Genomic DNA, 12,221 nt, shown 5'->3' on the forward strand with positions numbered 1-12,221 from the left:
AAGAAAAAGAAATAAGAGGAATCCAAATTGGAAAAGAAGAAGTAAAGCTGTCACTGTTTGCAGATGACATGATACTCTACATAGAGAATCCTAAACATGCTACCAGAAAACTACTAGAACTAATCAATGAATTTTGTAGAGTAGCAGCATACAAAATTAATGCACAGAAATCTCTGGCATTCCTATACACTAATGATGAAAAATGTGAAAGTGAAATTAAGAAAACACTCCCATTTACCATTGCAACAAAAAGAATAAAATATTTAGGAATAAACCTGCCTAAGGAGACAAAAGACCTGAATGCAGAAAATTATAAGACACTGATGAAAGAAATTAAAGATGATACAAATAGATGGAGAGATATACCATGTTCTTGGATTGGAAGAATCAACATTGTGAAAATAACTCTACTACCCAAGGCGATCTACAGGTTCAGTGCAATCCCTATCAAAATACCACTGGCATTTTTCTGAGAACAAGAACAAAATATTTCACCATTTGTATGGAAACACAAAAGACCCCAATAGCCAAAGCAATCTTGAGAGTGAAAACTGGAGCTGGAGGAATCAGGCTCCCTGACATCAGACTATACTGCAAAGCTACAGTAATTAAGACAGTATGGTACTGGCACAAAAACAGAAATATAGATCAATGGAACAGGATAGAAAGCCCACAGCTAAACCCACACACATATGGTCACATTATCTTTGATAAAGGAGGCAAGAATATACTAGTGGAGAAAAGACAGACTCTTCAATAAGTGGTGCTGGGAAAACTGCACAGTTACATGTAAAAGTATGAAATTAGAACACTCCCTAACACCATACACAAAAATAGACTCAAAATGGATTAAAGACCTAGATTTAAGGCCAGACACTCTCTAACTCTTAGAGGAAAACATAGGCAGAATACTCTATTATATAAATCACAGTAAGATCCTTTTTGACCTACCTCCTAGAGAAATGGAAATAAAAACTAAAATAAACAAATGGGACCTAATGAAACTTCAAAGCTTTTGCACAGCAAAGGAAACCATAAACAAGAGCAAAAGACAACCCTCAGAATGGGAGAATATATTTGCAAATGAAGCAAGTGACAAAGGATTTTCTCCAAGATTTACAAGTAGCTCATGCAGCTCAATAACAGAAAAACAAATAACCCAATCCGAAAATGGGCAGAAGACCTAAACAGACATTTCTCCAAATAAGATATACAGATTGCCAACAAACACATGAAAGAATGCTCAACGTCATTAATCATTAGAGAAATACAAATCAAAACTACAATGAGCTTTTATCTCACACCAGTCAGAATGCACATCATCAAAAAATCTAGAAACAATAAATGCTGGAGAGGGTGTGGAGAGAAGGAACACTCTTGCACTGCTGGTGGGAATGTAAATTGATACAGCCATTATGGAGAACAGTATGGAGGTTCCTTAGAAAACTAAAAATAGTACTACCTTCCCACCCAGCAATCCCACTCCTGGGCATATACCCTGAGAAAACCATAATTCAAAAAGAGTCATGTACCAAAATATTCATTGCAGCTCTATTTACAATAGCCAGGGCATGGAAGCAAACTGTGTCCATCATTGGATGAATGTATAAAGAAGATGTGGCACATATATACAATGGAATATTACTCAGCCATAAAAAGAAACAAAATTGAGTTATTTGTAGTGAGGTGGATGGATCTAGAGTTTGTCATACAGAGTGAAGTAAGTCAGAAAGAGAAAAACAAATACGTTATGCTAACACATATATATGGAATCTAAGAAAAAAAAGAAAAAAAGAAAGATCATGAAGTACCTAGGGGTAAGACAGGAATAAAGACACAGACCTACTAGAGAATGGACTTGAGGACATGGGGAGGGGGAAGGGTAAGCTGTGACAGAGTGAGAGAGTGGCATGGACATATATACACTACCAAACGTAAAATAGATAGCTAGTGGGAAGCAGCCGCATAGCACAGGGAGATCAGCTTGCTGTTTTGTGACTACCTAGAGGGGTGGGATAGGGAGGATGGGAGGGAGGGAGACGCAAGAGGGAAGACATATGGGAATATATATATATATAACTGATTCACTTTGTTATAAAGCAGAAACTAACACACCATTGTAAGGCCAATTTACTCCAATAAAGATGTCTAAATACGGAGAAAAAAAAACAAGCAAAAAACAACCCCAATAAACATACACTGTAATAAAGAAAATAAAATACTTTATGCAAATATTAAAAAAATAATGTCATAAGTAAATATTTAAGCCAAACAGATCAAACAGATGGGGTTTAATTTAAGTAAAGGCATTCACTGGGACCTTGAGATTTGCAACATTTTGCTCAATACCTCCACATTAAGCATATATCCCTGGATGTTTAGAAAGTAACTTATACTGTTATATCTGTATACTGAATAATATGTACTTTACTTTCTCCTCAGGTATCATGACATGCCAGATGTCATTGACTTCCTTGTGCTACATCAGTTTTATAATGAAGCCAAAGAAAGGAACTGGCAGATTGGTAAGTATAGAATTCTCACTGAATAATTATTGTTTGAAGTAGAGTAAGTAACTTTTAAACCAATTTAACAGAAAGAAACCAGTAGACTGAAAAAGCTGTTAGCCAAATTAGAAAAATTAAATTAAATTTTTCTTTTCAGTTACATTTCAGTGATTTTATGAACATTGTAAGTGGCATAAAACCTTTTCTGTGAATACCTACTCTATTAGAATACAAATCTGTATTAAAAAGAAAATCTTGAAATGTCAATGGCCATGAAATGGAGTACTTAACACTTGGGCTCTTAACAGACCTTTACTGATTGTGGTTTTCTCTCTCCTTTGTCTTCCTCTCTGCCCCCCCACCCCCTCTCCATCTCCTTCTTCCTCCTCTTCTACCTCTTTCTATCTACTCCTCTGCCCGCCTCCTCTCTCACTCTCTTCCTCTCCCTTTTTCTCCCTTTCCTCTCTTTCCCCTTCTTATTCTCTCCCCCTCTATTCCTCCCCCTTCACTAGCTGTTTAATGTTGGGCAAGATTTTGACCTCTCTCTGCCTCAATTCCATTATCTGTAAAATGGGAATCACATCAGAATCTACCTATAAGGTCAATATGAATAAAATGGTGCCTGACACAGAGCAAACACTATGTTATTATCTGCTATTAGTACTTTAAATTCTCCTTTCTTATGTGGGAGAAACATTTTTGTCCACGTGGTTGGTTTTGTATTCCTTAGCCATTTAGAGGTACAAAACTAGTATGAAGGGATTTTTAAAAACAAAATGGTGAAACAAAAAATAGAAGAAACCACTGTAGTATCATATGTGCAGTACAAAAAGCAGTATGTCTAATGATCCCAAGTAATTGGTAAAAGTTAAATTATATGCGGTAATATGTGATTTATTTCAGAATAATTATTAGCATTTGGAAATCAAAATCCTTGAAGAGGGTAAAATATAAAATTCACATATATGGAAAACTCAGATTGAAACTTCTAATATTGCTGGATACAATGCTGCTTCTGTATTCAACAAAAACTAGCAGTTTAGAGTGGGAACAGAGTGATTATTCTCAAGAGCACTCTTAAGAATTTCTAAAAACATTGTAGGTGATAGATTCCGCAGTATAATAGATGATGCCTGGTGGTTTGGGACCGTGGAGAGTCAGCAGCCTTTTCAACCAGAGTATCCTGATAGTTCTTTCCAGTGTTACAGTGTTCAGTAAGTATATTTATGGTCTTTTACACCTGATATAATACTTTAGTACTATATGGACTTTCTATAAACCCTACCTTACCTAGCCTTATAAGACTTGTACCTGTAAGGAAGTAATCATAGTACCTTTAAGGAAGGAATTTGGTGATAAACCTTTTGGTCCAATATGCATGCTAACACAAAGCAGGAACTGAAGACTTATTTCTGCCTCCCTTATTCCTGTATTTTCTCTTAAGTATTTCTATTTTAGACAAGAATTACAATTATTATTTCATGAAGAATACTGAAATCAATTCAGTGTTTAATTGTTACAGCTGGAATATAATACTGAATATTTACATAGTCTTTTATTTAATGGTATGAATTCTAGACAGGAGTGACTGCATTATGTTTGGATATACTGTTTGTCTACAATTTACTTTTGCTCTTCATGAAATACCAGAGTTGTAAGATTCCTAATAAATAAAGTTTTCTTCTCAAGAATGATAGAACAAATGTTTATTCTATGAAGATTGACTTTGGGTCTCCATATTGTAGATCAAAGGGAATAATAAACTTTTGGAGAAGCTATAATACTCAACCTGTTAGAATAAAGTAGGTTATCTCATAGAAAGAAGTGATCTATTAAATCGACTTTTTTAACCTGAAAGGAATTTTCCAAAGAGATCTTTTTATTCCGTACCCTGGCTTAACATTGAACGTATGCTTGGTTGGAATTAAAAAAAAAAAAAAAAGCCCAGCAGAACTAAGAGTAAGCTTATGACTCTCTTTCATATTGATGGGCCATGTTTTCTCTATTAGAAGCTTATTATTATCTTTGTGTAAGCAAAGTTGTACTTCAAGGAAACTGTATTGTCCCTTTACAGATTTCACCCCCAAGAAGTAATGCAAATTATGCTAGTATATAAAGTGTCACCTGAATTTGATTTGTATCTTGTTATTTTTTAATAGCTGGGACAATAACGAGAGAGAAAAGATGAGTCCCTGGGATATGGAGCCAATTCCAGAAGGAAGTAAATATGCTTTTAAAAAATGAATTATAATTTTTCTAAAAGAAAAATGGCAATAGAATGATTCTAGAAACTAATTATTTCTGATTTTTCACTTTATGCGTAGCTGCCTTTCCAGATGAAGTTGGTGCTGGTGTTCCTGTGTCCCAGGAGGAATTGACTGCTTTGCTATACAAACCTCAGGAAGGAGAGTGGGGGGCTCATTCCAGAGATGAGGAATGTGAACGAGTTATTCAGGGCATCAACCACCTTCTTTCCCTGGGTATGGTGAATGTGAAAGAATATTAGGAAGATGGGAAGAAATAAGGAAAACCAGCAGAATTATAAGTTCTGTAAAAGGAAATGCATTTTCTCACTGTATACTTTTAACTCAAGAGGCACGGTGATTCTAGTTTTAATAATAACATTTTTATTTGCTTGGCCAAATTAATGACTGGCAAAGTTTTTCAGTTCTGAGGCTATAATAGTGAAGGCAGCCATATAGGTGTCTTTTACTTTCTTGAGTCATTTTGGCTTTCTAGCTATTCCCTGAGCTAAGTTTGGATCGATTTTTTGGTAAAGACAGTGGGTGCAGTAATATATTTTACTCCATGACTACTTATATTTTCTGAAGTATATCACAAGACATTTGACATTTATCCAGAAAAGACATACTTTTTTTTTTTTTTTTTTTTTTTTTGCGGTACGCGGGCCTCTCACTGTTGTGGCCTCTCCCATTGCGGAGCACAGGCTCCGGACGCGCAGGCCCAGCGGCCATGGCCCACGTGCCCAGCCGCTCCGCAGCATGTGGGATCCTCCCGGACCCGGGCAAGAACCCGTGTCCCCTGCATCGGCAGGCGGACTCTCAACCACTGCGCCACCAGGGAAGCCCCAAAAGACATACATTTGAAGTTAAACACAGTTCCCCTTTAATTTTGTCTTGTTTTTACCTGATTTGAACCAGTGTATCATGAATGATTGATTCATAGATAGAATGTCCAAATAAAAAGAATAACATTATAATAGTATTGGTCTAGTTTTTGCATAATTGAATCATCAGCATTTTAGAAATGTAGTATTATATCACCCACCCTTCTTGTTTATATGTGTTTTTGTTTACATGAAATGTTAGTGTTCTTTATAACTGTCTTTTTTTATTTTGTAAATGTTGTAGATTTTGCCAGCCCTTTTGCTGTTCCAGTGGATCTCAGTGCCTATCCCTTGTATTGTACTGTAGTTGCTTATCCAACTGACCTCAACACCATCAGGCGGAGACTTGAAAATCGCTTTTACAGGTCTATTTAGTTTTTATCATTTCCTAAAAGCTTGTATAGTTTTATATCTTTTGCTTTCCTTTTTGCATAATGATACACTGAGATCTTTGTTTTCATAGTGTAAAATAACTGTTTAGAAGACCCGCTCCAAAATTTCTCCTGAAAATTTGGAACACTGATTTCCCTTTATTCAGTAGATTTTCACTCTTCCAGGGTAAGAAGGGGTATGGACAGGGAGGAAATTATGACTAGCACAAGTCACATATGAAACAAAAACTACAGTTAATTTTAGCTTATTAAAGGCAGATTAAGTAGTTTGTGGAATCATCCTGATTATGGTGCTCCAGGAACTTGGAGCATGTTTTAAATACCCTGTTGGGGAATTAGGCATTAGTTAATTAGATTTAATTACCAGCCCCAAAATGTGTATAGAAAAAGCCAAGTTATTTTTTCCTTGGGTTTGGTTGGGAGTGGGGTGATTATGGGAAGGCAGTGGAGGGCAGCTTTTGGTAACTCTCTCACCCTAGAGTCTACTGTATCCTAACCACAATTATTCCATGAAATGGTTATAAATATAACCAGTTGGGTGTATTTTATATCTTTACCTATAATTTCATTCAATAATATATATCATAAAAGCAATGAGATAAAAATCTGTCCTTTTTGTTCTTTGCTTTTCTCTGAAAACGAAACATTCTTCTGTTGATTTATCAAAGCAGTATTTGTTTGTTTTTATTACTTTGACCTTGGTCAAATCACTGTTTACCCACAATGTTGTGGGTTAGTTCTTTTCCATGTTTTCATATCCAAGTTTATAGTCCAGTGGTTCTGAACTCTTGCCTGTGCTTCAAATACTCTAACTGTATACCTTTATTAGTGCACATTAGTCACACACATATATTGAGTCACATACATATATTTGAACACCTTTGATATATCATGATTAAATGCCTAGTTGTTCTATGTTGTCTAATCCTAGAATAGACTTTAAATGTATGAACCAAGAGTAACAGGGTATTTTTTCTTTCATAGGAGAATATCAGCATTAATGTGGGAAGTACGCTACATTGAGCATAATGCTAGGACTTTCAATGAGCCAGACAGTCCTATAGTTAAAGCAGCCAAAATTGTAACTGATGTCTTACTTCGATTTATTGGGTAAGAAGAAGTTTTATCTCCCACAGAGGCTGACTTCTGACTTCTAAAATTTATTGAAATGTATTTTAATTTATCTGTCTTCTCAGGGATCAGAGCTGTACTGATATACTGGATACTTATAATAAAATTAAAGCAGAAGAGCTAAACAGTACTGATGCAGAGGAGGTAAGAATCACAGCATGATTAGTAGGCATGAATTCCTTTTCTGTCATTTAAAGTACAATAAGTATTATATGTAAATGTTAAAACTAACTATGAGCAGTGAAGCTGATTTCTGAAAGCTGACTGAACACTTGCATTTTTTGTATTAAACTCTTTAACCTATATGTAGGTAATATATACCAAAAATATAGTGGTGCTACAGTCAGAGAGAGGTGGTCAGTCATCCTTTTTGACATAGTGGGTTTCAGTGATGAGAAATCAATACTTTATTTTCCAGCCCTTGAAAACAGGACAAAGCACTAATCAGTGTTTTAAAAGAATGGTTAGTTGATGGAAGTTTTAGTAGGGATTAATTTTCTACACAGTATATATAAAATTTTAAAGTATTTTATAATTTTAAACTTGAAAGTCTACATTTTTAGTAGTTTCATGGAATTGCTATTTGACTTCCTTTATGAAAATTTGCAAACATAAACCAGTTTTTCTTAATGAAATGGAATTAGTATTGTCAGTAGACCCTCATGTATCTTATTTCCCCACCCAGTCATATCCCTAATTTACATTAAGCTAATTGTGACTAGAGGCCATGATAGAGAGAAGCAAAAATCAAGATAAGAGGCTTAAACAGTAATGAAAAGTGATAATTCAAAAGTATTTAATGGAAAACAATTCATCCCGGAGATGAGTGACTCAAATATGCTGGATTTTATTGCAGTGGCTATTATTGTACAGAGGTATTTTACATGTTTATATTTTCTGTACTGTTAATTCCCAGAATGGTAAATCTCCAGTGTTTTTATTTTTACTTTTTATTTATTTTTCCCCAGTGTTTTTAAATTTTACAAAAATGTATTTGACTATAAAATGCTGTAAGTATTATTGAAGTTAAATGTTATTTACATATTAAGGAAAACTCAGATATGCCAATTAGATATTATCCTCCTGAAACTAATGAAAAATTCATCATTCTTATTCCTGATATTTTCTCTGACCTTTCATATAAATGCATTTTGATTCAGAATTTGATGTAGCAAGAATACCTCTTTAAAGTAGCATTACTTGGATTAGAATAGGAAATTAAAGTAAAATGTAATTCTTCCTCCCTCCCTCCCTCTCTCCCTTCCTCCCTCCCTCCCTCCCTTCCTTCCTTTCTTTCAACATTTAAGTTCTACTCTTTAAGTAAATTGCAGTTATACAATACAGTGTTATCAATTATAGTCACCATGGCTTACATTAGATCCTTATATACTCACACCTTATTCATCTTCTAGCTGGAAGTTTGTATCCTTTTACCACCCTCTCCATATTCCCACCCCCCACCATCTGGTTCACCACCCAACCGATTTTCTGTACTCTGTTTCTATGAGTTTGACTTTTCCTTTTTTTTAAGATTCTACATATGAGTGATACCATACAGTATTTGTCTTTGTTTGTCTGACTTATTTCACTTAGCATAATGCCCTCAAGGTCCATCTGCATTGTCACAAATGGCAGACTTACCTTCTTTCTTAAGGCTGAATAATATTCCATTGTGTATATATATACACCATATCTTCTCTGTCCATTCATCTGTTGACAGACAGATTGTTTCCATATCTTAGCTATTGTGAATAATACTGCAATGAACGTGGGAGTACTTTATATCTTTGATATCTTGTTTTTATTTCCTTTAGATATATACCCAGAAGTGAGATTGCTGGATCATATGGTAGTTCTGTTTTTAATTTTTTGAGGAACCTCCATACTGTTTTCCATAGTGGCTGTACCAATTTACATTCCTACCAACAGTGCACAAGGACTCTCTTTTCTCCACATCCTCACCAGCACTTGTTATTTCTTTGTCTATTTGATAATAACCATTCTAACAGGTGTGAGGTGATATTTCACTGTGGTTTTCATTTGCTTTTCCCTGATGATTAGTGATGTTGAGTGCCTTTTCATGTACCTGTTGGCTGTTTGGATGTCTCCTTTGGAAAAATGTCTATTCAGTTTCTCTACCTATTTTTTAATTGGATTATTTGTTCTTTTGCTATCAAGTTGTTTATATCTTTTGGATATTAACCCCCTATGAAATATATGATTTGCAAATATTTTCTCCCATTTGGTACATTGCCTTTCATTTTGTTGATGGTTTTCTTTACTGTGCAGAAGTAGTCAAGTAGTCCCACTTGTTTATTTTTGCTTTTGTTGCCTTTTATTACCTTTGGATTTTGTCACATCCAAAAACATCATTGTCAAGACAAATGTCAAGCAGCTTACCCCTCTGTGTCTTCTCTTAGGAGTTTTTGTTGTTGTTGTTGTTGTTTTGTTTTGTTTACGGTACGCGGGCCTCTCACTGTTGTGGCCTCTCCCATTGTGGAGCACAGGCTCCGGACGTGCAGGCTCAGCAGCCATGTCTCACGGGCCCAGCCTCTCCGCGGCATGTGGGATCTTCCTGGACCAGGACATGAACTCGTGTCCCCTGCATCGGCAGGTGAACTCTCAACCACTGTGCCACCAGGGAAGCCCTCTCTTAGGAGTTTTATGGTTTCATGTCTTACATCCAAGTCCTTAATCCATTTTGAGTTGTGTTTAATGTATGGTGTAAGATAGGTGTCCAGTTCCATTCTTTTGCAGGTGGATATCCAGTTTTCCCAGCACAATTTATTGAAGAAACTATCCTTTCCCTATTTTATATTCTTGGCTCTTCTGTTGTAAATTAATTGACCAATATGCATGGGTTTATTTCTGTGCTCTATTCTGTTCCATTGATCTCTGTGTTTTATGTCAATATCATACTCTTGTGATTACTATATATTTGTAACATAGTTTGGTATCAGGAGGTGTGATGCCTCCAGCTTTGTTCTTCTTTCTCAAGATTGCTATTAGAATTCTTTTATATGGTTCCATATGAATTTTAAGATTATTTTCTATTTCTGCAAAAAATGCTGTTGGAAATTGTGCTGAATCTGTATATTGCTTTGAGTAGTACAAACATTTTAACGATATTAATTTTCCCAATCCATGCGCATGGACTATCTTTCCATTTATTTGTGTATTCTTCTGTTTCATCAATGTCTTATAGTTTTCAGTGTCCAGATCTTTCAACTCCTTGGTTAAATTTATTCCTAGGTATTTTATTCTTTTTGATGCAATTATAAATGGCATTATTTTCTTAATTTCTCTTTCTGATAGCCCATTATTAGTGTATAGAAACACAACTTATTTTTGTATATTGATTTTGTATCCTTCAACTTTACTGAGTTTGTTGATTAGTTCTAGCAGTTTTTTGGTGGAGTATTTAGAGTTTTCTATATGTAATATTATGTCATCTGCTAACAGAGACAGTATTACTTCTTCCTTTTTAATTTGGATGTCTTTTGTTTTTCTTGACTAATTGTTCTAGCTAGGACTTCCAATACTATGTTAAATAAAATAAAAGAGTGGGCATCCTTGTCTCGTTCCTGATCTTAGAGAAAAAGCTTTTGGGTTTTTTCCATTGACCATGAAGTTAGCTGTGAGTTTGTCATATATGGCCTTTATTATGTTGAAATAAAATCTATACCTATTTTGTTATACCTTTTGGATATTAACCCCACAGGGAGTTTTTATCATGGATGGATGTTGCTCACCTCAGAATGGCACTCTGGGTTAGAATAGAAAATTAAAGTAAAAGGTAATTCAGCAATTTTAGAAAGGGAAACCAATGGCTCATGAGCTACTTAGCTTTTTTTAAAAAAAAAATTATTTGGGTATAGTTGATTTGCAATGCTGTGTTAATTTCAGGTGTACAGCAAAGTGAATCTGTTATACATATACATATACATATATCCACTCTTTTTTAGATTATTTTCCCATATAGGCCATTACAGAGTATTGAGTACAGTTCCCTGTGCTAGACAGTAGGTCCTTATTAGTTATCTATTTTATATATAGTAGTGTGAATACGTCAATCCCAATCTTCCAGTTTATCCCTCCCCCACCGTTACCCGCCTGGTAACCATAAATTTATTTTCTACATCTGTAACTCTATTTCTGTTTTGTAGATAAGTTCATTTGTAGCCGTTTTCTAGATTATCCGAGGCATTACCAATGTGCTTCACCATCACCAAGTTAATAGTGGTGTGTGGGCCTTGCCTCTTTGTATTAAAAAACTAACCCTCAGAGGGATACTTAACTGAATCTTATGTTTTAATACACATTCATATTTTCCCTATAGAAAAGAGATGTATTTCTTGAAGTAGCAAAATATTAATCATGAGTAATTCATGATTATAGTATATTAAATTAGCATGTCATATAAAATAATTTTTTTAAAAAATACTAACATTTAGGTACAACTTTAGATACCAGTCATAGTACTTTCCCCCTCACTTCCTATTCTGATTTAAAGAGAAACCTCATTTACTCTTCTTCTCCCAGTATATTTTCCAACTTGTATATAGCATGTAGGTGAAGTTTGGAGTGAGTCTCCCTCCCACCTTTGTTCTGTTGCCTGGTCCAATGAGGGAGCTAATTGTGATTATATTTGTCATTTCTTTGTAAATTTTATCTAATTTGTAAGACTAATTTATAAACTTAATATCTTCTCCCACTCTTCCATTTTAATTTTAGGATACAGAAATGGTTGATTTAGATTCAGATGGTCCTGGTACTTCATCTGGAAGAATGGTAAGTGGATAAATGAACTGCTGATAAGAAAAAATTCAGGCTTCCTGTGTCAGGGATCCCTAAGACCAACTCCACATATTTGGAGAATTGCTAGAAAGACTTATGGAACTCAGTATATATACTTGTTAACTCATTGCTAAGGTTTATGACAGTGACACAGTAAGGATACACCGCTGGATCACAGGGAAAAAGATACAGACAGAGTCTGGAGGAATCCATGTGCAGTTTTCTTTATGTTCTCTCTCTCCTCTGAAGGGCCACACAGAGTACATT

At 35.0% G+C, this 12,221-nt stretch overlaps 1 protein-coding gene across 2 annotated transcripts in view; it reads left to right on the top strand.

The window, feature by feature from the left end:
• BRWD3 (bromodomain and WD repeat domain containing 3) overlaps positions 1–12,221 on the top strand; it is a 121,453-nt gene that overhangs the window by 92,663 nt on the left and 16,569 nt on the right. For both annotated transcript variants that reach the window (XM_081223299.1, XM_081223300.1), the window contains exons 27-34: positions 2,443–2,525; positions 3,610–3,721; positions 4,667–4,728; positions 4,832–4,987; positions 5,879–5,999; positions 7,011–7,136; positions 7,223–7,301; positions 11,892–11,948. In XM_081223299.1, coding sequence (XP_081079425.1) covers positions 2,443–2,525; positions 3,610–3,721; positions 4,667–4,728; positions 4,832–4,987; positions 5,879–5,999; positions 7,011–7,136; positions 7,223–7,301; positions 11,892–11,948 — 796 coding nt within the window. The remainder of the gene's footprint in view (positions 1–2,442; positions 2,526–3,609; positions 3,722–4,666; positions 4,729–4,831; positions 4,988–5,878; positions 6,000–7,010; positions 7,137–7,222; positions 7,302–11,891; positions 11,949–12,221) is intronic.

Source organism: Mesoplodon bidens (genome assembly GCF_964165515.1).
Source record: "Mesoplodon bidens genome assembly, chromosome: X".
Lineage (NCBI taxonomy): Eukaryota > Metazoa > Chordata > Mammalia > Artiodactyla > Ziphiidae > Mesoplodon > Mesoplodon bidens.